The following is a 24,912-nucleotide window of genomic DNA, read 5'->3' as shown; positions in this document are numbered from 1 at the left end:
GAAAAATGTCTCATAATTGACAAGCAATCAAACGAGATAGGCTGCTGTAAAGTTCTTGACCCCTGCCGGAACTGAATACAACCGTCACGCGACGAGTAAGCAGAAACATCTACTTCGAGACTACAGAAGACTCAATGAAAAAAAAGTAGTCTTACTTAGAATTAAAGTCGCTTAAAAAAAAAACGTAGGATTTGTACACACAACTGGCAATTTTTATGTTCAATATTATCGATAAAAAAAATACCGAGAAATTTGCAATGCGCCGGTAATGCGAAGTAGGCGTGATCACGCGCAAGCGCTCAGCTAATATCCCCCCTGCCTGTCTGCTCACTCCGCTGAAAGTATCTGGTCCCGATACGGAGTTCGATATTTTTTCCCGGTTCCACGCACTGATTCCAGACTTGTAAGTACTTGCAATATGTAGAATTAACCGGCAATTGGGTGCGGAAAATCTAGTATCCCTTACGCCTGTTAGCAAAGCGAAAAACTTCGATTCTAAACCATTTCCCGTTTTCGAGTTTGTTCCAATTCGTAGCTCTCGACGTCGTCTGCCGTGTGTTCGCTTCGCCGACAGAAACTATCGAAGGCACTCGACAAATACGCCCCGACGTCAATTTCATGACTGTTTAATTCGAAAGTCTGACTACTGTCGTCAATGCGTCTCGTTCCTCATGCTTCATGATCAATCGCAGGCTAATTTCATTCTCTGATATCAATTCTCGTTCGGCTTAGGTTTAGGTTAGGGGGTCATCCGTCTTACGTACGTCAGGCATTGGCGAATTACGTATTACGTAACACGTAGGTATATTCAGAGATGGTCAATAGCCAGATACGCACCGCGCTGAACCGGTACAATGCTGCCAGTCAAATTGAAATTACGATATTACGAGTCGCGCCTGAGAAAAACTGTGATAATAGACCAAATTAGACCTGGTTAAATCATAGCAAGCTTATGCCTACCTTTTCACATTTAATTAACAAATGTTTGTTTATCCACAATATATCATTTTTCTCATGATCCAAATTCACTCTGTTCCAAGTACAAAGCTTATCACACTAATACAAAAAATATATCATATATGGGGAAAAAATTTGGTCACTGCGACGGTTCAACAATTCAAAACTTCTTATCTTACCAGTGATGGATTTATTTTTGGTTATAGCAATCTATGAATTATCAATAAATTAATTGTTATCAAATATCCAAATTTCGTTTACACTTTTTGCTGGGTTATATTGGGAATGCTGTAATTCTATCTCGTTTAAAGAGGAAAGATACTTCATATTTAGTTCGCCAAGCAATTTTCGTTCCTAAGAGAGAAACATAAACTATTTTGGATAACTGCCACAAGGTGATCTTGAGTTAGACATGCCTGAAGAAAAATTAACTCGCTCTTTGGCACCTGTTGTAATGCGTAAAAAAATCAAAATCTTAGCCACCTTTTATAATTAGTTTTATGACTGCTCACTGAAGTTTCTCTCAAAAAATATGATGCTCCACTTTACCGCACATCCCTTATCTTGAATCTTGTGCCAACAGATTTTTCTAAGTTTTCAGTCCAAATTAAGTTGTATGCAAAGAAAAAAAAAGACAACTCCCATCTGGAGCAAAATGAATTCCTCCAATCGGGCTATTCAAGAGAATTTCAGTGAAATTCCAAAGCTGTCAAATTTTTCATTATTTTATAATTTTTTGTCATTATTTTCCTCAAGTACTCTTGAAACATTTTAAAAATTGGAACGTTCCTCATTAAATCACCGAATTTTAGTACAGTTCATATGAAATATTCAATTTCATCTTCGTCACTGAAATGAAAATCACTCATCGTTGATCTGTAGAATGAACAAAATACTTTCGACTAAATTGCAATACTGTGTATAAAAAAACTGTGACTTGTCCTGCAGAAAATGTCTCCTCCGACATATGGCGACCTAGGCAAGAATGCACGTGATGTTTTTGGCAAAGGATATCACTTTGGTCTTATCAAGTTAGATGTAAAGACAAAGACCGAGTCTGGAGTCGAGTTCTCCAGCGGTGGAGTGTCTAATCAGGATACCGGCAAAGTTTTTGGTACTCTTGAAACTAAATACAAAGTCAAGGAATATGGCCTGACCTTCACGGAGAACTGGAACACTGACAATACTCTTGGCACAGACATCAGCCTGGCAGACAAACTTCTTCAGGGATTAACGCTCGGCTACAGCTGTACTTTCTCACCTCAGACTGGGTAAAATTATCCTTCATTTCGCAATTTGGAACCAAAACCAAATATTTGAACTCTTGGTGTATGTTATTTCAAAACTAATACATCTCTAATTAAATATATGTCTGATTTCATTTGAGAACCAGTCTTTCATAATTACTAAATTCCGCATGATCAGGATTACTTCATGAGAATAAGATAACTATAAAAATTAAACCACTTTTGAAATTGTTCTTCTAAGTCGAGAATGATCAAATGCTAAAAAAAAATTACTAAATGCATCTGCATTTTACCTTACAGAAGCAAGAGTGGCAGGTTTAAGACCGCTTATAAACAGGAGAATGTCTCGGTAAATGCCGACTTTGACCTAAGCCTTTCAAGTGGGCCGCTTGTTCATGCGTCAGCAGTCGTCGGGTACCAAGGTAATTTTGCTCAGTTGTAAAAACCATCCTCCTTCACACAAATTAGATATCAATGAAAAATAATGGAATTCGGAGTGTTCACTAATTCATTTTTTATTCATAGGTTGGCTGGCTGGTTACCAAGCTAGCTTTGATTCCCAGCGAAGCAAACTATCCAAGAACAATTTCGCTCTTGGATTTACTGCTTCTGATTTTGCTGTTCACACTACTGTGTAAGTTTAAACTTTATAACCACTATCTATTTCAGAAAAAAATTCTCTCAAGATTTTGGACAGAAGCTCTTTTAGCCCAAGAAAAGGGTGGAGGATTAAATGACCAACACCATTTCAATCGCAAATTTTCTAATAAACCGATAAAAATACCTGATGGAATATTTTATAACTTTTTCAAGATTTGTAAAAAATGGTCTTATCTCTGTGTAACAAAATGAAAAAATGCTTTCTCAGGAATAATGGTCGTGAATTCGGAGGATCTATTTACCATAAGGTGAAGCCAGGTCTTGAGGGTGCGATTAATCTCGCTTGGAACTCTAGCGACAATGCGACCCAGTTTGGCCTCGGCGCCAAGTACGACCTTGATCGTACCGCTAGTGTGAGAGCCAAGTTAAACTCCCATCTCCAAATTGGTTTGGGATATCAGCAACAATTGCGCGATGGTGAGAAATGAATTACTTGTTACACCTCATCAAAGAATAGAAAATTCGACATTTATTTATTTATCTGAATTTTTTAACTTATATCGTGACCCAAGGACGAATGTACTGCACTATCTGAATTAAAATTAGAAAAAGAGAAGAAAACATTGAAAAAATCGCCAGCAATGTTATTTTGCGCCAATGATAGTGAACACGAATTAAAGAACATCCCCACTATGTAATAGAACTGAACATGAGCAAATTCGAACAGCGCAAGCTAATCGTAATATGTCAACAATTCACAAAAACGTTTGTAGTCAGATTATAATGTTTTTGAGCTTTTATTTTCTTGACTGTAGAAGTTTCCAGAGATCTAGAGAATGCTGGATAGAACTAATTTACTAATACCTATCTCCGGAGTGAATAAAGATATAGATATGTGTTCAAGTATGGTTATCACTAGATTTCCGTGAACACTTATATTTGTCAGTTATAAATGTGCCATAATTAATCTAAGATCTCGCGAAAGTTCTTTGAACAACTTTTGAGCCCGTTTAAGCCGGAAAACAGTAAAATCCGGTTAAAAACGCCTGCGTTTTATGAATTTGATGTCTAATTACTAAATATTTCCCCAAATTGTGGTTATCTTAGCTTATATCATACGAAATTGTTCAAATTCAATTGTATCACATAGCAGGGATGTTGTTTCATTCGTATTTACAATCATTAGTATAAATATCTTTACTGGTGATTTCTTAAACAGTTTTTGGCTTTTTCTTGGTTAAGATTCTAATTGTCCGGCCGAATAGCAGAAATTATAAAGATTCTTTAACATTTTTCCAGATTGCATAGCCTTATCATCACATGTACATTTTGTAAATGATACGAATTTTATTGATGGAGATGGAATGCTGTATGCCTAATTTTGTTCATATTTTAGGTGTTACTTTAACGTTGTCCTCAAACATTGACGGAAAGAACTTTGGCTCCGGTGGGCACAAGATTGGCTTCGCATTAAATCTCGAGGCTTAAGGACGGGTGCAGAACGACGAACTCTGTTTGATTGGTATATGCCACGCCTGTATTTCTCGTGTCGTTTATGAACTACAACCGAGTAGTGCCAGCTTATCAGAAAAAAACAAATATTATCGTTATAATATTGTAATGTAGATAGACAGTTTTATTTGTTAAAACAGGAGTCCAGCGGTATCATCACGTTGATGTTTATTCACATACTATAAATTGAACCGCAATAACTATCACAAGCAGGATGACTCTTAAACAATACAATATTATTGTTCCAGTTATGAAAATAAACATCTTCATTACAGAATGTTTAATTTATGATTTACCACTTCGGATCGGTGCTTAAATCGAACTTTGCCTAAATGAAAATTTAAATTTATTAATTAGACGATGTTTAAATTTGTCGCATCATAATTTACTGCCTCTGTAATAATATGGACAAACACAGCTTTAGAAGTTATCGCGTTTCAGTAATAGCGTGTACATAACAACGACGATATTTAATTAAGTTACAAATCTTGTAATAATGAAGTATAAGAAACGATGTTAAAAGACAGCAACTATTAAGTATGCCGCAGTATTCATAGTAATCGTCAATAAAATGAATTGATTTAATTCAACATAGTTTTGGATTAATTGTGATTGTCCTTATAACTAATTATAAGAATGATGAAAAATCAAATCGGAATGCGGGACAGGAAGAAAAATTAAACAATAATATTCATTACTAAATGATGCAACGAAATACAAATCATTGATTATGTTCAAAAAAAATTATTATTTTATTTACATTAATGATGTGATGAGAAATATTCTTTTTTCAAATTGCAAATGGTTTGATTACATTTTCGTATCAAGTAATGCTTCCTTACATTAGTGAATTGCTATAGACTTCACAATATATATATGATGTTACATGTGGCAAAAGACAAGAGCTGTTGTTGGTTCGAAAGTGACACATATAACATGTCTACCATCAACTGTTATTTCCGTATAGACATTCGATCCGATCATAGTAATTCTCAGCGATGACACTTCCATTAGCTAACGAGTCTTCTGTATTTTTCGTGATTATTGAGACTGTTCGTACAATGGCAGCTGTTGAGACAATTTCTGTTTTTTAGGGATATTACAGGGGCATTCCATACCAAAATGATCAAGATTCTACGGTGAGGTCTCAGATTTGTTAAATAATTTTTTTTATGAAAGTACATGACAAAAAATTCATTCGGTAATTTTTTCAGAATTTTTCGACCCAGCATATCTGAGTTATGATTTAAAAACTCGAAAAAAAACCCCATTTTCTAAAATCTGAAAAAATTCTGAAAAATCTTATAAAATATAACAAAATTTTTGACGCTTATTAGAAAATGGAGATTTCATAACTTCAAACGATAAATTGAAAAAAAAAAAAATTATTATTATTGGATTGCATTTTTTACATAAGAATGAACATAAAACCTCATTATAATACAGGCCGAAATATTTCTATTCAGATATTACAATGAGATTTTATATTCATTCTTTGGTCAAAAATGCAGTCCAATAATAATAACATATGTTTGTTCAATCATTTTTATTACTTATCTTTTTTTTTTTCAGATACCCGCGCATAAAACATGTCCGTATATAAGACTAGTATGATTTTGACGGGTTCTGTCAACTACCAAAAACCTCTGCTTATGTTCGAAGCAATAGGATAACTTGACGCACAGCGCGTTTCTACCACATCACGACATCGGCAATAAGTTTCCACAGCGCATTACCGGCGCTTTTATTTTACTTAAAACTTTTTTTTGTGTAGCATCTGACACACTGTGCAAAAATAGCTTGCACAAAAACTGGATAGATGGCGGGGATAAATTTAATATTAGTGTACCATCTGATCCTCTGTAGCTTTGGCTATCCACTCAGGTTCAGTCTGAGCTATTTTCTCTATTATTTGATTCACCTGATAACAAAGAGACTGTATTTGCTTGTCCCAAGTTGGCAAGATTTCACGGTCTGTAAACAAAAAGGTATTATTAATGCGATTAATTTCTTACAACTCTGAAACCCATTGCTAAAAAAAAAATGATTTTATTGTAAAGCTACTGGAAATTATTGCTATAGTGTGTTTTAATCAAGAGAATCGCAAAAAATTCACGAATAATTGGATGTCATTATAAATCACGTGAGTTAGGAACGAAGATAAAATGCAGGTTACACTTCAGAATTTTGAAAGCAGTTACACAAGTCGACTTCATCTGAATCAGAACGTTTAAGAAGTTGCCAATTCAGGTCGTTTAAGGGATTTTCTATTAGCCGCATAGTAGATTTTCATAACAAACTATGAAGATGAAGCATGGCAGAAGTTGCTATGAATATGTTGTGTGGTTGATGAGAAAACTTACTTTCAAAGTGTACGATCGAATCAATTTGATCAATGTATCCGTTCATTCGGCTCTCTGTAATCATTTGACTGGCTATTTTTTCTGCATTCGTCGGAGGAATTTCGAGCAAAGCACCCAACTCCTCAAAAGTGATGTTATTGTAGAGTTTGCTGGCGGATAAGAGATTATGTTCGATAACGGCTCGGTCTAAAATTGTCGAACCCAAACCGTCAGTGGTACAGGCTTTTTGATGGGGCTGCAATAGCGCCTCGAAACCCTGAAGCTCAGTGCGTCGAATGATACGATCCAAGTACATCTTTTCAAGAATGGAATATGCCGGCAGCTGTTGGCAACGTTCATCTTTGAACAGGGTAGCTAACATGCGACTTCTTTGTTGGCCTACAAAGGAAATAGTAATTTTGAATTTTCATGATTTATCAAAACTTTGAAACAAATATTAAAGTACAGAGAAACTTTTTCTTGAAAATTACCTGCGGATGCAAGTACAGTACAGATCAATGCATTTCTAAGTGCGGTCATACGCTCATCTTCGTGTATAATCGATCGATATGACAGTTCATTGTACCGCTGAGCAGCTTCGATGAACTTTCTTCTGTAATCCAACACCCTAGCATAGCAAACTTTGTAGTAAATTTGCAATTGCTCATTTTTTGACTCCGCCTGTGAAATAGAATAATTTAAAACACAATTATATTAAATCACAGAAACTTGGTTTTATTTGACACCATTGGAGTTGTTTGAAATATACTGTGAAGTCTTTAGTTAATAATTAAAATTATAATGGGATTCTTCAGAAATTACCACCATGTTCTAATTAAGGGATTAAAATATCAAACATTGATTATTAAATTATTCATAAAATTTGTTTTGCACCAGTACCTGCAAAAGTGATGCTCTGTTTATGAATGCTTCTGCCTGAACCGGATCGTCATCTTCTAAATAGAGCCGCGCAATTTTGAGGTAAGTCTCGAGCTTGTAGTCGACAGTGTATTGCCTGAAATTGGTCAAATATTTGTTGAATTTGCCATATTTAAAGTTGAAAACGAAATTGTCTGTGCAATCTTACTTTTGTCCTGTTTCTAACGGTATGCCAACCAGAACATTTGCCGCCTCTCGCCAATTTTGATTGCGTTCATAAATGTCAGCCAAATGCTGTCTGATACTGGCAACCTGTTCCTCGAATGATATAACACGGGGTTGAACCTGCATTGACGAAAACAATATTCTAGATAAGCTACAATGTATAAGCGACTAAATTCACAAGTTCAGTAAGTTTGCGCTATGCCCTTAATTTCTAACAAAAAAATCTAAGATAAGCATATTTGACTTTTTCCAAATGACTAAGAAATAGCTTGACCGGTTTTGGTAAAATTTAACCAGTTTTAAGCCAGAAGCAACTGAATCTATTAAGACTAAAATCAATATCAGTTAATACATTCTAAAGATATAGTCAGTTAAATATCACAAAAATTAAACAAGTCAAAAGGGCTTGACAGATGTCGCCCAAAATTTAACCAGTCCCAAGCTACAAAACTATGATCATTAAAATTAGTTTGTTTGTTTTCAAGACATCATTGGACAAATAACTGATCGAGCACGTACGTACATATTGAACTGTATCAAAAAAATCTGCATTTTTTTTTTCAAAATTCAAGTCGAAAATATTGTTCGAAATCATGAAAAATAGATGCTGTCCAAGTTTGAGTTCCTAATATTAATATTTAAAGGTGCCTCATCGGGATTTTCTATTTCCTCTATTGACCCATCTAGGTCCTTTGTTTACCTTTGACCTTAAATAACTTTTGAAAGAGTACATTTATCAAAATGATAACAGACTTTTTTTTTAGAGCGTTCAATTTCCTACAAATATACGTTCTGGTCTCATCAACATACTAATTCGTTAACGAGTTATAAAATTCCAGATAACAAAATATGTTCCTATGTTATTTAAATGGGAAATAAAACATTGCGATGAGGCACCTTTAAATATTAATATTAAGAGCTGAAACATGGATAGCATGTTTTTTTATCGTCACTTCAAACAATATTTTCGACTTGTATACAGTCTAGTACACAAGTACACATGTGTATCAAGCACAAAAGTTTGAAAAAACTAGGGGGATTTCTCCTGTAAACCAATTATGTTTGGTCAACTGCTCAGATGGCTTGTATCAAGTCTACACAATACAAAACCAGCCATAATGTACATTTTTTATAATCGTAAAGCCCAATAGCGAATACATAATAGTGAGACAAAGAGGAGCAAACCTTATCAAGGGTGTAATGAGCAACAGCCTTTGAAACTTCATCAGGTAAGACAAGCAACCGGCTACTAACCTCTGTCAAAACTTGTCTTGATATAACCAAACTTACGTTCTCATTGACGACTGAAAATATAAATAATTCACCATTAGTTTCTTTGCAACATAATAAATGTTTTGAGTATGTAATGATTGTGTGCGAATAGATTTACAAAAAGGAATCAGCTGTAAATAATAGATACATTGATTAATGTGCACATACTTGCTTCGATAAAGAGTTTCAGCATGTCAACCAACTCCTCGCCCGCAGATTTTACCAGAAAATCCAATAGCGTTCGGTATCTGAAAAACCATGCGGAATTAATATTCAGACGACATGAGACAGCATGTGAGCAGAGAAACGTACCTTTCTGCCTGGTCCTTGTGAGAACCTCCGGCATGAGATAAAGTACTCAGCTGTTGCCTCACCGAGGCCATCATCACGACCATATTTTCTCCCAAAGTTTCGGTAATTCGGCTTTGCACCGGTTTCAATCTCTTTCGATCGGGTTCTTCAATTTTTGCAACGACCACGGACGTTTTGAAGATGCGACGAAGACGGTAGACGTCGTTTGCAATTCGACCAAATTGAAGAATGCTGTGAAACACGTAGAATGAGAAACAAGTTCATTCCTGCGTTCCGAAATTAGATCCAGTATCGACAGTTATTCTACATCTCTGTCCTCTATCGAAATCATGGTAAGCGCTGCCTCTATTTTACGGAATTTTCAGCGAATGTGGTGTACATCCGGTACATTCTTTTGAAAAATAAAGTAACTGCGGGCAGAGCTGGGGGTCAACTTCGATGTACTTTCAATAATTTGAACAGTGCTTGCGTGCAATATGACATTTTGTATGTGTTATTCATAATTATATAATGGTAAATAAATTTTTATTATAAGAAAAAATGAAATCATGGTAATAATACTAATAATCAATAGCTCTGTTCGTTTTAGTTACACTTTTCTACACTTTTTACACTTATCCTGAATTTAGCCAATGGAAGGTGCCCTTTTCTAGGGAAAGTGTAAAAAGTGTAGAAAGTGTAATTAAAACGAACAGAGCTACTACCAGTCCCGCAACATGCTTTCCATGATGTCACTATAAACGACTACCTTTGCGGGGCGTGGGACGGAGGTCAGTAGCGGCTGAATAACGTGACCCTTCTTACAATTTTTGCGAGTTGCTCCCACGTTGCTCGCCCTGCTTCCCATCGTAGAGCTGAGGACTTCAACTCAAGTCCTCCCCGTGGTCCTCCTCGTGTATAACTCTACTACGCCCGGTGATACGGAAATACAAATTACATTTTTATTTTTAAATCACGTAGTATATATTACAACTTACATTTTTAATCTTCTGTATATCTGTAAACGTTGTCCACGTATTTCAAATGCGAAAAAAGGTTTAACAGGTCCATTCTATACACAATTCTAAACAAAAACACTGCAACGAATTTTCATTTGACGCAGAAATAAATAAATGTCAATAATTCTACGAATTTACAATTTCGATTTCGTAGAAACCATGCCTCCAGTAGTATATAAGTGTTTGAGATTTAGATATTTGGAAATATATACTATAAATATAAGAGCAGCCCCTTAAACCTGTAATTTCTTGTACATACATCTATATTTTGGGAAATATATAATAATATAATATCAACTATACTACAATTGTGCCTATAGGTTTCTCTCTGTGCCTATCACGTTTGTTATTATAATTTTGTACACCATGCACTGGTTTAAAAACTAAAATTCCCTAGGAGTGAGACCGAGCCATCCATCGATCAAATAGTGCAACAGAGATAGGAGATTACTGTGCGTAGTGTCAGAAATGTATCCCGAGAAGCGATGCAGCAAGTGAACGGTTAGAATTTCTTCCACGTATAGCGCGACCATTAATGACTTTGGGTCTGTTCGTATATAGAATAGAAGCGCGTGGTGCATCTTGGGATAGTAATGGTGGGCGCGTGATTTTGAACAAATTCGGGATGCCAGAAAAGTACGCAGGTGAGTTCAGAACATTCGGCAGTACTAATTTAGAGCACGTTCAAATCGCATTTATTTTAAACTGTACTTCAGTTCTGAAGTAATTAGAGTCATTGCTCAGTCAGAATGTGAACCATCGTATGCGCGCAGCACGAACTTTCTGCAAACAACTGAGTTCTAGGTTAACTTCAATTTTTCGCAATTTTGAGCCTCTTTCGTGTGAATATTTCGATCTCAGGTGCGTTGAATAATTCTCTCGTATTATACTCACAGAATAAGTAGAATCTTCAACTATTCACCTAATTTTAATAGTCTTGAATCCACATCGAATACTGTTTGTGTTAAAATGGCGCGTTGATGTAACAAATGGCGCTAATGCGACCGTCTGTCGTCCAAGCTTCGAAACGTTTTGCATTGATATTCAAATTTGTTCGTTCCATTTTTCAAACTTCGAATCCCTGCCCATTATTGCTTCCCCGATTAGCGTTCGATTCCACGCTTTCGCTTGTTTATCGCTCCCAAAACGCCTGAATCATTAACAACTATTTGAATTTTTGAATTTTTAAAATCACGCTTATCCTCAGTATTGAACTATAGTACAAACAACGTCAACAAACTATACAGCTACATAGTGACTACAATCATTTCGCTTTTCTCCTATCCCCATGAAATTTTTAGCTACCCAATTTGAGATAAAATTCCTTGGAAAAAGTTCCAACTATGACACTTTGCTGCTTATTTATCTTCAGCAAGTATATAAAGCACAACTATTTTTGAAGCATGAATTGTGCAAGTAATGAGTCTACTTCTAATCGCCAGGTGATCATGTTTGTAAATCGATAATACCTTTCGGTGTGTAAACTCACCGCTTTACAAAACTGGCTTATAAATCTATCTCCAATTTGGCAATTTCAGCTAAGGAATAATAAATTTTGAGCAGAGTATGGCTGCAAGTAATAAAAGCCCAGGGGCAAGAGCCCTTGTTGAACCTCTGGCATTGGATTCACGAACGTTGAGCGATGGAGATTTCAGCGCTCTAAGTTTGTCGCACAGCTCAGAGCAGTACTCGAACAACGACTTTGAGGCATTGGCAAGCATTCAGGCTGAATTTGAATGCATGAACGCCGAAGAGGTAATGACAACTGACGACGAAACTATGCTTCTCGATCGAAGCATTGAGTCTACAACTACAGCGTCTGACATTGAGATGACCGATCTATCGGACAACGCTCAGCCTGAACAGATAACTTACTCATCAGCAGCTAATCAGAATAGTCAAAATATTGTATTCCAAACTAAACCAACCCTACAAAGAGTGCCTGTGTCAGCAATACAGGTAAATTTCCATTTTATTATTTCTGTGACTTTACAGATTATTGAAATGTCTTTCTCTCTCTTCCTAGTCTTTGGTTTAGACCGTGAAGCCCATCATCCTTAAACTTGAACATTGCTATTTACACTTGGGTAAAACTTTTTTTCAGGTGAAGCCAACTGTGCCACAAGTGTCTCAAAGCCAGTCAATAATGATTGTGTCACCAGCAGGTGGCCAAGGCACAAGCCAAATACTGAAAATATCTCACCCATCGACAGCATCGCCTGGTCAGCTACAATCGCTGGCTCAGACTCTGATAACGGCCAAGTCTGCAGACGGCAACATAGTACAGCTGAGATCGGCACAAGGTTCAAGACCGATCGTGACAACTAGCCAATCTGGGACCATCACTCTGAGCAATGTACAGAACGTCAAACCTGTTCAGTCGGCCATAAAAAGACCAGCTCAGTCTGTACAACAAAACAGAAACGTGAGTCTTACTTCATGGATCGTGTGCTATCGAATACTGGTATTTATCACCTGAATGAGAAATTGAAATAGAAATATTCTACGCTTTGTTGGTGTAACAATTGTTTTTTATTGAATTCTTATCGATCTGCCTTCCATTTACTGCAAATTTCTAATGTAATTTGAACGGAATAAACAGGTATACACAAAAATGATTCTGACCGGTAATCAGAGCCAGACAGGTCAACAGGTTTTGCTTGCCAACACCCAACATGACAATCAGCAGCCGCAGACTATCAAGTTTATCACGAGTAGCGGAGCCAGTCCGAGCATCGCAAGCCCAACGAAAACTATAACTTTTGCACAAGCTCAGCAAATGGGACTTCTCTCCTCCGGGAAGATACAGCAGATACTGCCATCGTCGCCGCACAAACAGCAGGTATTGGTACTTAAAAGAAACATTTGTAAGACTATTGTAGCTCATATGCGTTCGATTTATTCTACGAATATTCAATAACTTCAACAGATGTTGTAGATGGGGTCTGGGAATTACTCATATTTCTGGAAAACTTCATTCTCTGTTGAAAATTGAGAAATTCTAAGCTTTACGTTTTCTGACTATTTCTTAAAAAGTTGACTAGGAAGTAAAGATCGAACCAATTTCTAAAGAATACCTATATGATTCCGGAACCGAATTTAGTAACTAGCACCTTGCATAGTTCAAGATTTCGTGTTTCTATGTATTACTTACTGCCATTGCATAGAAGAAAATTATGATGAACATCTGAGTGAGATTTGAAATTTTCAGTTGAACAGTTGAATCACATGTCTGAAAAAAAATATTTTCGGTAAAACTAGGATTACAGAAAGTTATCAGAATTTTCAAAGAAATGGCATGGGTTTTCCACAGATGTGCTGAAATTAATTTTCTGTTTCGGAAGTAAGATATTTCTGTAAAACTTCTAGAAATGTTTAGAAATTGTAAGAGATTTTTCAGAAAAACTGGGAAACTCGGAAATTTACATTCTAAGGGAATACGTGCACATTTTTAAACCTTTCTGCACATAATTTTTGCCGGAGGTAACTTGACTTAGTGTATTAAGTGTTTAAATGTTTGTACAGGGTATAATTGTGAATAAATTGGTCACATCAACTTCAACTCAACCTTCCAAAATGACAATTCTCCCAGCTACGACTGTGAAGCCCCCTGCCAAGATATTACCAGCCCCTACTTCAATGACTAGCCACGCCAAGTCATCAATAGTCTCCAACTCCCAAACCACAACGTTCTCCAGCACTGGAAAAAATATGCCACAGAATTCACAAAAAGTGATCATAAGACAGGTATTTTTAGTTTTACAGGAACCTGTAAAAGTATTTTATTTTTCCAGAAGTAACATGCATAAATATTATTCTGTGGACAGATACAAAATGTACAATGATAACAAAAAACTAGCCTTTTGCACACGTTTTTTCTTTTTCTCAAATATCATTTCAATAATTGAAAACTCACAAATTTTCTTCAAGTATTCAAGCTACTGGTAAAGCCATATCCGAAATAAGAATTAAGCAGCCAAAGATTTTCGGAGCCACCTGTATTTTGCACGGGATGTTTCTGGACATTTCTCTTTTCTTTTCCCTTTTGAGTGAATTTTCAGCTGGCACATTAAGCGACAAAAACTCGCATAGTCGTATTAGAAATTGATTTAAATGAGTTTGTCACATGTTTTAACGTAGAAAATATCCTCCTGATGATGGTGATGTGTGGAAAGCACGAGACGCTGACTGGCCAAGAAACTTCTGACAAGCTCTATTCAATACTTTGGAGATGAATTGGGATGAAAGCAAAAGTACCGTAGGAATGGAGGGCCAATGGAGTAATTTGCAGATGATCTTGTGCATTCTGTTCTGTCCTTCATTCGTATATTTTTCGCTCTTTCTTTTGTTGCAGAGTTCATTGAAGCCAGGGACCCTACTTGGCAACAGTCAAGTAATCAGAATACCCGCCAACCAAAATATTGTCAGTGGTCCGAATCAAGTACATCAGATACAAATGCCTGGCCGACAGGTAATCGAACCCTATAACTCAATCCTTTTATCGTCAATGTAAAAAGTTTCAATTTTGTTTGTCAAAACATTTGTTTTCATATGGTTGAATCACAGAAATTCGTTATTATCATGATTCTTTGCTAAGTCCCTATATTTTCTTTTATCACATCCACTCCATTGCGTGACAAAATTAACACTGGTCTGAGTACCATGAGAAGACAATGTGCATATAGATGATACAATTGATGAATAAATACTACGCAGAGACAAAGGAAAAAAAAATAAAATCGAGACAAAACACAAATGTACTTGTACAACAAAATACAGAAGTACTTTTGTACAGCGATTGCCGAAACACTTATGTATGCCGATCTGTTATCAAAATATTCAGGTACAATATGTCCGATTGGTAAGTACACCCTCATCTGGGACGAGCAACGTGGTAACTGTGGGGAAACCAAAGTCTCAAACAACACTTCAGACTGTAGGAATGACGCATAAGCTTGGAACTCAACAGCAAATTGTCAAGGTATGGGAAGCACGGCTATCATAATTCGCAGCAATATATACCATGTCTTTATAGTATTTGAGAGTCTATGTCTGTATAGTTCTGAGAATTTTTATAACTTCTTTGTGATTTTAAAAAACTCTAGAGAGTTTCTGTAACAAACTCATATTCTTTCAGTACTTTTCATAGGATTCGGATAAATCTGAGTTTACAAGTTTCTGACTATACCTGATTAAATATTATAATTTCTTAGGGACTTGTCTGAAAAACTGAGAGAAATTCACATTCCAATTTCTAAAAATTTCGAAAAAAAATTTCACCATAGGCTGTAAGATGATTCTGTAGGCTTAATGTTTTTTTGAAACTGATTAATTTCTGTACTCAGGTATTACCGTTGAACACGACTAGTCAGCCGTTGAGAACTGTTGTACCGAAAACTACGTTGTCTACGAGCAGTCAAAGGCTGTTGATTCCTGCAACAGCAGCAGTCAGTGGGCAGTCAAAAAGCGCTGTCGCCATACCTGCGTCGGCTTTGAATCAGCTTGCTACGGGTCAGGCTGTTTTGTCTGCGAATTCTAACGTTGGAAACATTGTTGTACTTCCAGCGCAGTATATTCAACAACAGGTAAATATGTTATGAGTTTTTCGTACCCTTGAAGAGAAAATGGTATGCTATTTCGCATTGAAAAGTGGGCTACAATATTTTTCGATTTGAAAATGTTTTAAATTTTACTTAATCTTGATCGAATTTATAGGTGTTTTAGAATATACAACTCCTTACGTGTATTCGGAATACCATTTTGAAGAATATTTACTAAATAATAATACTTCTACATGTGTAGATTCAATTTATCTAAAATTTTCATGAGTAAGATGTGTAATATAAGCGCCACGAAATTTATTTATTTAAGTTCTTCGGATTCATAAATATTTTTAATAATTAGCCCGAATTTTCAGTCAAATGCGGCTACTCGAATTAGAATAAGACATTAGTTAGGGAGACAAACTTTCTTAGAGTTCTTAGCAAATGAAACTACGAAGAAATCTGCGGCTATGTTAAAATAATCTTTGATTGTGAAATCAAAAGATATTCCTAATTTTAGGTGGCAAATGGAATGAAAATGACAATTAAAGCATCAAAATCGAATACGCAATTTTAACTATGTACTAAAAATGTTTCAGCAACAATCAGAAGAGGCTAAGGGAAAATCTCAGCAATCGACCCCAAGTTTGCTGACTACTTCTCAAGGTTCTACTGGGAACTTGTCGATTGGATCTCTTTCCGAAGGTAAAAGCTCTCAGAGGTCTTCATCTAGCCTGGAGCCCAACGGCATACGACCAAGGAAACCATGCAACTGTACCAAATCACAATGTCTCAAACTGTAAGTGAAGCCAAGTTTCATGTAAATTACAAAACAAGAAGGAATATAACGTTTCGGAAATAACTCCGAAATGATTTGGCGGATTTTGCTCAAAATCTAATGAGTTCTAAATTGAATTAGGCTAAACCAATAGACCAAATCTCATCTTATTTGGTCCTTCCGTTTTGAAGATATCGTCCGCCCAAAATCTGTTATATACATACATATATAAATACATACAGACAGATGCATCCACAAATCCGTTCGAATATGATCAGATATGATTTATTTTCTTTCTAAGCGAAACTTTGCTAAATACTGGTGAAGTAAAATTCTTATAGACAGTAAAATTCTTTTAGACAGAAACGATATGAAATAAACTGAAGTAGTCAATTACTGATGAGAAATACGATAAAAATATTTTTTTCCCTTTCCATAAAGAAAATAGTCACTATTTCTTTTGTTTGTTTGAGGATACAAATTGAATCGTAAATTCAACAATACTAACTCGAACATTATATTGTGTCTTTTAAATAAATTATAATATTAAGGGTAAACCGCACAGTTCTGAAAACATAAGGTTCAAACCAAAATGCTTAAATATTTCTGGTGAAGCTCATATACTGTGAAATATTTCAAATGATAGGAAAGTTTGACATGAAATAAACAACAAAAGATCAAAATGAAATAAAAAACAAATGAAAATCGACGTACTTAATAGTCCAGAATATATGTGAGAAATGCTATATTCTGCTGATTTTTATGGAATATTGTAGAAGGCATTGATCTCTGCTGTTGCTCTCTTGTTAACATTCTATTTGAAACAAATGAAAGTCTGATATCCTTCTAGAAAATTGTAGCAAAAGAATAAATCTGATTAGGTCAATAAATACTGAGATATTGACATAATTCGATTGAAGACGGTGGTATTTGTAGTCTCTATAAAACTGAAACTGTTTCCTCTTTGATTATACTATAAAAAATATCTCCAGCTATTGCGATTGCTTTGCAAATGGTGAATTTTGCCATATGTGCAATTGCAACAACTGTTCTAACAACCTCGAAAACGAAGAGGAACGCCAGCGAGCAATCAAGTCTTGCTTAGAGCGGAATCCCAACGCCTTTCGCCCCAAGATTGGAAAAGGACGTGAAACCGGCGATGATATACGAAGGCATAATAAGGGATGCAATTGCAAGCGCAGCGGCTGTTTGAAGAACTATTGCGAGTGCTACGAGGTAAGAATGAAACATTCCGCTGAGGTAACAATAGAATCTAGCAAATCTAAATCTATATTAGACTGCGAAAGTTGTTTTATAATTTCAATTGCGCAGAGTCACAGTTTGAAAACGTAAAGAACAAATAGTCAGGTTTTTTGAATGATTAATTGAAACAGTATTTCGTGAATGATCTGATTATCTGTCACTTTTTTCAGGCAAAAATACCTTGTTCTGCTAACTGCAAATGTATGGGTTGTCGTAATGTGGAAGAACCAAATTTAGAGAAAAAATCGTTAAAAGACCTGGCGGAAGCGGCTGAAGTTAGAACAGCCCAGCTTACTCTGAGCAAGACGAAACTGCAGCAACTGTCTGATATGGCGTTCAGGCCACCAGCGATGTCAAATACAGGAGCGAGGTAAAGATCAGGCACTGTATTATGACGAATTTTAAATTCATCAACAATCTTATTTCACTCTGAACGATTCTTGTTAACGAATTTTTATATGAAAACCGTATTTTTCAGGCAACCTTTCAACTTTTTGACCGATAAAGTCGTTGAGATTACATGTCAGTGCTTAATGGCACAAGCTGAAGAGGCTGAACGCAGCATGTTAGACGATGAAACATCGCAGCGATTAATCATCGAAGAATTTGGCCGATGCTTAAAGGAAATAATTGAATCTGCTCATAAGGCTGAAACTACCTAGCAATCTTTTGTATGCTTGGTACAAGCTGCGAATATCAGAATGTTACAAATGTATTTAAATATTGCTGCAGCAAGAGAGAAAGTTGCCCTGTGGGTACAACAATACAGCAAAAAAATATTGTACATATACATATAGGTATAGAAATCTATTTCAGGAAAGGGTATTAAATACCAAATTTATATGCATACATATATGTGTGTATATATATATATGTATGTATGTATGTATATGTACAGCGCGTCAGTTTAATTCAACTATTGCAATATTTTTAAACGTGAAATATATACGAAAAATCTACAATTTTGAAATCCGAAATGTTGGTGTCACGTTCGAACTTGTATCAACCGAGGGAAAAAAAAACTTGTTAGGGATTCAATTAAAGACAACAAATTGGTCAGTTTTAAGAAGCCAAAACCGCAGAATAGATCCAATCAATGCTGAGTTGGAGAGATTGCTTTTATTTTGAATACCCCTGAACCAAAACCCTGTCTGTACAACATTTTTCCGTATCTCTACTGCTATTTCTTTTGAAATATTGCATTCAATTTTGTACTGTGGTTATAGATAATGCACCGAAAATTGTTCATTTACAGAAAGAGCGAATAACCACGCGAATAACCATGGCAGACGGAGTACTGAATGTGAATAGCACGCAATTTCAACGCCAGGTTGTCGATGTAATTACTTAAAAACTTGCGCGATCATTATGTGAATCTTTGTTTTGACCACTCCACGCTGTCCACCACATTTAAATCTATATATACTGGTAAATTTGAACTTCGGTATATTATTCCCAGCTTAACGATGTAATAAGTGTGTCTGATTTTCACTTTATGAAATGTATTTGGTATTTTGTTAACAATTATCAATATCTTCTGAGTTGCAGATATGATAGCATTCAATTTTACAGAACATACTGTAAATTTTAGATTATACATCCTGAAAACTATTCAGTGTAAACCAACCGAGATTACATTTAAGTAAAAAATTGAGTAACAATAAGAAAGGGTATAATAAGAATTGTTGAGCATTGACATTTTGTTCGGTTTATTCCTACTCATGTGAGTCCCGCTTATGGACTTGCGAATCGAATAAGTGTCACTCTGCTGCGGGATGAGTAAAAATGTGCTATATTTGCAAAGATGCCAGAAAAAATCTGAGTTATATATTTTTAAAAAGCAGCATTACACTAAGGCAGAAAACAAGTAAACTTATGGAATATATGATCATTAGGGTGTTTGAAAAAAATTTTTTTTGGATTTTCATGGGGGTGCAGGGCTAAATTGTTATTTTGTACCACAAAAAAAAGATTCTCAAAAGGGGCGTGCTGTAGCTCAAGTGCTAGGGTATCCTAAATCGGTTTTTGTAAAAAAAAAACAGTGAAAAATCAAATTAAATAAGTTTTAAATCTACGTTATTGACTTTTTTCTCTCACTAAAGTCTTTGGGGTCCTTAAAAAATTATTTGAGACACGTCACACAGAGAATGCTGACGTGAAAGGATCGCAATATTTTTTTGTTTATTTTTTTTTAATACTAATAATTAATTTTATTTTAATAATTCTGGCCCAGAATAAAGAAAAATATTTTTTATAGTAGGTTAAGTTTATACAATGTATAAACTAAAATATTTTTTTTTTTTCAAATAATTCTGGCCCAGAAGAAAGAAAAATATTTTACTTTATCCATTGTATAAACTCAAACTACTATAAAAAATATTTTTCTGTATTCTGTGCCAGAATTATTTGAAAAAAAATAAAAATATAAATATTGCGATCCTTTCACGTCAGCATTCTCTGTGTGTGTGATTTTTCACTGTTTTTTTTACAAAAAACGATTTAGGATACCCTAGCACTTGAGCTACAGCACTCCTCTTTTGAGAATCTCTTTTTTGTGGTACAAAATAACAATTTAGCCCTGCGCCCCCATGAAAATCCAAAAAAAATTTATTTTGACACACCCTAATGATCATATACAAATGATATTTCGTTAATCTAACATCAAACTATGGAAGTACTGTGTTACTTAATGTTTTTCTGCATTTAAAATTAAAAAAATAAAACTGATACATGCGCTACAATGTTACAGCAACTAATAGTCTTTGCAATATCCGAAGTTCATTGAAAACTTATTTGCAATAGCATAAACCTTGGAGAGAATATATTCGATTAGTTACCTGGTCAGCATCCGAGATTCCTGTGCAATACATTTGCCTTAATTGCTAATAGTTTTTGGATGAATTTAAGAATTGCACATCCGAACTCTGTGTTCGTCGTACAGAATTCCATCCTAGCCCCGTCAGTGCGTACATTTATGTCGAGTTTGTGTTTTTACCTCACTTATAAGGTATTGAATATCACATGGTTCCAGACACAATTTAAATGATCATACGTAATGGCAATTATAACACTGGCCAAGTGAAATCAGGATATCTCTCGATATATACATATATATATCTATATATGCAAAGTAATTTAATATAAAAATAATAATAATAAGTAGGACTTATAAATATATACTATTGTAAGGATAAGTAAAGTAAGTAAATGAAAATACAAATACATGTTATATATTCATAGATTTGTAGTTTATTAAGAGCGAAAAATCGGCCTAGGCGTTTATTTTTACTCCCCCTGATAGAAAAAAATTCTCAGCTAATTTTCATAAATTTTTTTAAAAAAGTTTGCTGGAAATATGCAATGTTTCCGAACAACTCTGAGTTGTATTCTATATTAGTTCTGGACAAGTTTGAATTATTCTGATAATATCTGGGGAATTTCAAAAAATTTTTGAGATTTTCCGGAATGAACTTATTCTTTCGGACGTTTATCTTTTATTGACAATCCGAAATAATCAGAGTTTTCAAAAATCTGATTATTTGTGTTAAAGTCGGCTACCACGCGAAAATCGAATGAAAATCTGGGAACTCAAGACTCTTTCCTAATAAAAATGTGAAAAACTCTGATTTATTTCCTTCCTTTCTATTATCATCTAATAGAGGTGAAAATCCCACAAATTTCACGAAATAAAAATTAGATTTTTTCTGAGATCCAATGGTTCTGCGTATTTATATGACATCTAGGGTCCTGGGTTCAAGAATCGAGCTCTTGTCTGTATACAAACAAAACCATGCCCGCGATATTGCTTCATATCAACTTCAATTCTTGCATGATTCTTGCACCGTGGCACTGATCAAAGTAGCCATGGATAGAAGACTTGTAAACACGGAAGGGTGAATAGGAGGGTTAGTTAGATATTCTATAAAAAAAAAATCACCTTAAATCCGATTTCCATCTTCGTTAATGTAATCAGTAAGAATTATTCAATCCGAAATAATTAATATACGGTAAGAATGTTGAGATTATGTTCAGCCTGTCACATAACCTAGTTTCATTTGCTTTAAGGTTGCCAGTATACACAAACACATCGATTCATTCAATGTCATTGAAACTTAGTTTCCATTAAAAATTCATTATTCCACCGTACTTTAATTGACTCTTTCGTTTATAGGTAAGGAAATGTCCGATCAAAATATTATCGGATTATGTATACTAGTTTGCTTGGCTGTAGTATTTAATTTTTCACTTCATCGAATTGAGGAGGGTCATGTTGGTGTATATTTTCGGGTAAGTCTTTATTATTGTACTTTCTAATAAGATTGTTAATGGTGAATGAGTCGAACGATCGAAATTCAAAGTTTAGGAAGGAGAAAAATCCGATTAAAAAATGTCTAGCCCAGTTATTGGCTGCAATGAAAGTGAATACGAATATAACATACCTATTATGCTATAAAAATAATTTTGAGCAATTTTGAATAACGTAAGCTAAGATATCAACTATTTAAAAAAAAGTGCATGACTTGAAGTAGGCAAAACCTTTAAACCATGGTGTTTTTTTACCCGGTTCTAATGTTCTTGGGCTTAGTGGTTTGCTGAGTAGAACCCTGCAGCTCGATTGACTGGAAAACATTCAAGAAATATTACATTATAGTGTAAATACAATGCTTAAATATAATTGTCGACAAACATCTATTGTACCGTATTTATGCATATCTCTTTTTATCCACTATGGAGATAATCGTTTATAAAATTTTTCTCAGGTCTCGTAAAGATTTCTGTGATGAATAAAATGTGACGAAAACTGGTGAAAACAGATGAAAGTAAGACCAGCATTTCATCATTTTAAACTTTCCATTTGTGAAACCTAGTCTCAAATTGTTAATAACTTAGCTAGTGTTATTCTAATTTGTTCCCAATCGTTTATTTTCGTTACACAGCAGACGTATTGTTTCATCGGTGTTCACTATCATTAGCACAAAGTACAGTCCTGGAGATTTTATAAACTGTTTTTCCACTTTTCCTTAACTGTTGATTCGGATGATGAAGCGTATTCATCCTTAATCTTGATGTAAATGTGACAAATACCTACAAATAACAGGATTCTCAATTTTAGGGTGGCGCGTTGCTTTCACACGTCAGTAGTCCGGGATTTCATATGATGGTCCCTCTTTTAACTTCATATCGTTCAGTTCAGGTAACTTTACAAACGGACGAAGTTAAAAATGTTCCCTGCGGAACGAGTGGAGGTGTTATGATTTATTTTGATCGAATAGAAGTTGTGAACATTCTGGATGCAAACAGTGGTAAAGGAATAAATGATTCTAAAATATTGCGCATATATGTTGTTTCCATAGGTACCCAAAAAGTAAAGGTATCTTAAAAAATGTTCTAATTTTTTTTCAGTTTACAACATGGTGAAAAACTTTACCGCAGATTACGACAGGACTTTAATATTCAACAAAGTTCATCATGAATTAAATCAATTTTGTTCTATGCATAGTCTTCACGAAGTTTACATAGATTTATTTGATCAAATCGACGAAAATTTAAAGTCTGCTCTACAGACTGATCTCAATGAATTGGCGCCAGGACTCAGCATCCAGGCAGTTCGCGTTACAAAGCCAAAAATACCAGAGACTATTAGGAAAAATTACGAGTTGATGTGAGTATCAAGCATTAAAGAATTGTTCAAGACCTAAATCGACCAATATTTTTACAGTCATCATGATGAAAAAAGTGGGAGGATTTTAAATTCCAAATAATCAAACATTTATAGTGAGATTGTAAATAATTTGTTTCACAGGGAAGCAGAGAAGACGAAGTTACTTATATCGATACAGCATCAAAGAGTAGTGGAAAAAGATGCAGAGACGGATCGTAAAAAGGCAATAATCGAAGCAGAAAAAGAAGCCCAAGTGGCAAAGATTCAGTACGATCAAAAGATCATGGAGAAAGAATCATTACAGCGAATGGCGTCTATTGAAGATGAGATGCATCTAGCTCGACAGAAGAGTCGGTCAGATGCTGATTTTTATCAAATGGAACGACAAGCCGAGGCAAACAAGTTACTATTATCCAAAGAGTTTCTGGAGCTCAAGAAATACGAATCTCTAGCTCAGAATGCCAAAGTGTATTACGGAGCTGACATCCCAAAAATGTTTACACTCGGAGGCTGTTCCAGTGATCCTACTTTGGGCGCTGATGCAAAGATCTCGCGGAAAGACGCGACCATTGTTAGTGATTTCGAACAGACAAAATAATTTCACGTAACGTTAGAAAGAATGAGTGATTTTTCGGAAGTGCGCTTGTACATACCTATATATAATATACTAATTATTGTTTGTTCGAATACAAATAAATTACAGTAACTTACCTCGGTAAGACGTGATTATGGTAAAAAAATGTGTATTTTTGAAGCATTATCTGTATGCTTTGCACGGTGACGCTCATATTATGAACATTTTTTAGAAAATTATTCATCCTTTCGCCATTTTCATATTGAATGGGACCACATCGTCTGAATGAAAAGTTAGAAAAAGAGAAACAAATCATTTAAGAAATCTAGCAATATCATATGTGCCGATGATGGAGAATCCGTATGATACAACGTCCAAACTATGTAATAGCAATAAATCGGAACAAATTTGAACAGTACTAGCTAAGATGTTAAATTTGTTTAAAATCATTTCTATTATACAGGGGACATGTTGTCTCATTCGTGTTCACTCGTTGGCGCAAATGACATTGCTAAAGATTTCTTAAACGGTTATTTCTCTTTTCCCAACTTTTAATTCAGACGGTATACACTATTCATCTTTAAAACTGTCCTGCGTGGATTAAAAATACACGAGAATACGAGATTAGGGAAAATCTTGAGTTTCTAACTCAAAATCAACAAAACTTGTTTAGTAGTAAAACCTTGCCACTGACCGTGATATGGCAATGGAAACATTGCACGTACTGTCAAAATTTCATAATCATCAG

The 24,912-nt window shown here is 35.1% G+C and overlaps 4 protein-coding genes across 7 annotated transcripts; 3 read left to right on the top strand and 1 right to left on the bottom strand.

The window, feature by feature from the left end:
- The first annotated feature begins 342 nt into the window (after nucleotides 1-342).
- LOC124298779 (voltage-dependent anion-selective channel-like) lies at nucleotides 343-4,906 on the top strand. The gene is made up of 6 exons (XM_046751254.1): nucleotides 343-403; nucleotides 1,906-2,228; nucleotides 2,505-2,626; nucleotides 2,730-2,838; nucleotides 3,073-3,281; nucleotides 4,201-4,906. The coding sequence occupies exons 2-6, from the start codon at nucleotides 1,909-1,911 to the stop codon at nucleotides 4,290-4,292; spliced, it is 852 nt and encodes a 283-aa protein (XP_046607210.1). The 5' UTR covers nucleotides 343-403; nucleotides 1,906-1,908; the 3' UTR covers nucleotides 4,293-4,906.
- Nucleotides 4,907-5,044: 138 nt separating this feature from the next.
- LOC124298777 (COP9 signalosome complex subunit 4) lies at nucleotides 5,045-9,612 on the bottom strand. The gene is made up of 8 exons (XM_046751248.1): nucleotides 9,347-9,612; nucleotides 9,203-9,282; nucleotides 8,948-9,066; nucleotides 7,746-7,882; nucleotides 7,559-7,673; nucleotides 7,150-7,339; nucleotides 6,680-7,057; nucleotides 5,045-6,290 (listed from the first exon to the last, which is right to left on the bottom strand). Exons 1-8 carry the CDS (start codon nucleotides 9,427-9,429, stop codon nucleotides 6,157-6,159), a joined length of 1,236 nt encoding a protein of 411 aa, XP_046607204.1. The 5' UTR covers nucleotides 9,430-9,612; the 3' UTR covers nucleotides 5,045-6,156.
- A 1,300-nt stretch (nucleotides 9,613-10,912) lies between these two features.
- Nucleotides 10,913-20,002, top strand: LOC124298773 (protein lin-54 homolog). The gene is made up of 12 exons (XM_046751238.1): nucleotides 10,913-10,988; nucleotides 11,883-12,303; nucleotides 12,449-12,769; nucleotides 12,947-13,186; nucleotides 13,870-14,091; nucleotides 14,699-14,815; nucleotides 15,188-15,325; nucleotides 15,690-15,929; nucleotides 16,487-16,686; nucleotides 17,658-17,901; nucleotides 18,099-18,298; nucleotides 18,407-20,002. The coding sequence occupies exons 2-12, from the start codon at nucleotides 11,911-11,913 to the stop codon at nucleotides 18,588-18,590; spliced, it is 2,499 nt and encodes an 832-aa protein (XP_046607194.1). The 5' UTR covers nucleotides 10,913-10,988; nucleotides 11,883-11,910; the 3' UTR covers nucleotides 18,591-20,002.
- Nucleotides 20,003-21,099: 1,097 nt separating this feature from the next.
- Nucleotides 21,100-24,523, top strand: LOC124298778 (erlin-1-like). Of its 4 annotated transcripts, XM_046751252.1 has the most exons (6): nucleotides 22,104-22,215; nucleotides 22,514-22,580; nucleotides 22,689-22,748; nucleotides 23,042-23,231; nucleotides 23,332-23,590; nucleotides 23,732-24,523. In XM_046751252.1, the coding sequence occupies exons 3-6, from the start codon at nucleotides 22,743-22,745 to the stop codon at nucleotides 24,186-24,188; spliced, it is 912 nt and encodes a 303-aa protein (XP_046607208.1). In that variant the 5' UTR covers nucleotides 22,104-22,215; nucleotides 22,514-22,580; nucleotides 22,689-22,742; the 3' UTR covers nucleotides 24,189-24,523. The 4 variants fall into 4 exon arrangements, with proteins under 4 accessions (XP_046607206.1, XP_046607205.1, XP_046607207.1 ...); XM_046751250.1 differs by lacking the exons at nucleotides 22,514-22,580; nucleotides 22,689-22,748 and adding an exon at nucleotides 21,100-21,935 and having other exon boundaries at nucleotides 22,100-22,215; XM_046751249.1 differs by lacking the exons at nucleotides 22,514-22,580; nucleotides 22,689-22,748 and adding an exon at nucleotides 21,101-21,833 and having other exon boundaries at nucleotides 22,100-22,215.
- Nucleotides 24,524-24,912: the final 389 nt, after the last annotated feature.

The sequence above is a fragment of the Neodiprion virginianus genome, chromosome 2 (genome assembly GCF_021901495.1).
Source record: "Neodiprion virginianus isolate iyNeoVirg1 chromosome 2, iyNeoVirg1.1, whole genome shotgun sequence".
Taxonomy (NCBI): Eukaryota; Metazoa; Arthropoda; class Insecta; order Hymenoptera; family Diprionidae; genus Neodiprion; species Neodiprion virginianus.
The sequence above is the reverse complement of the archived record's forward strand: the minus strand, read 5'-3'. Positions and strand labels throughout refer to the sequence as shown.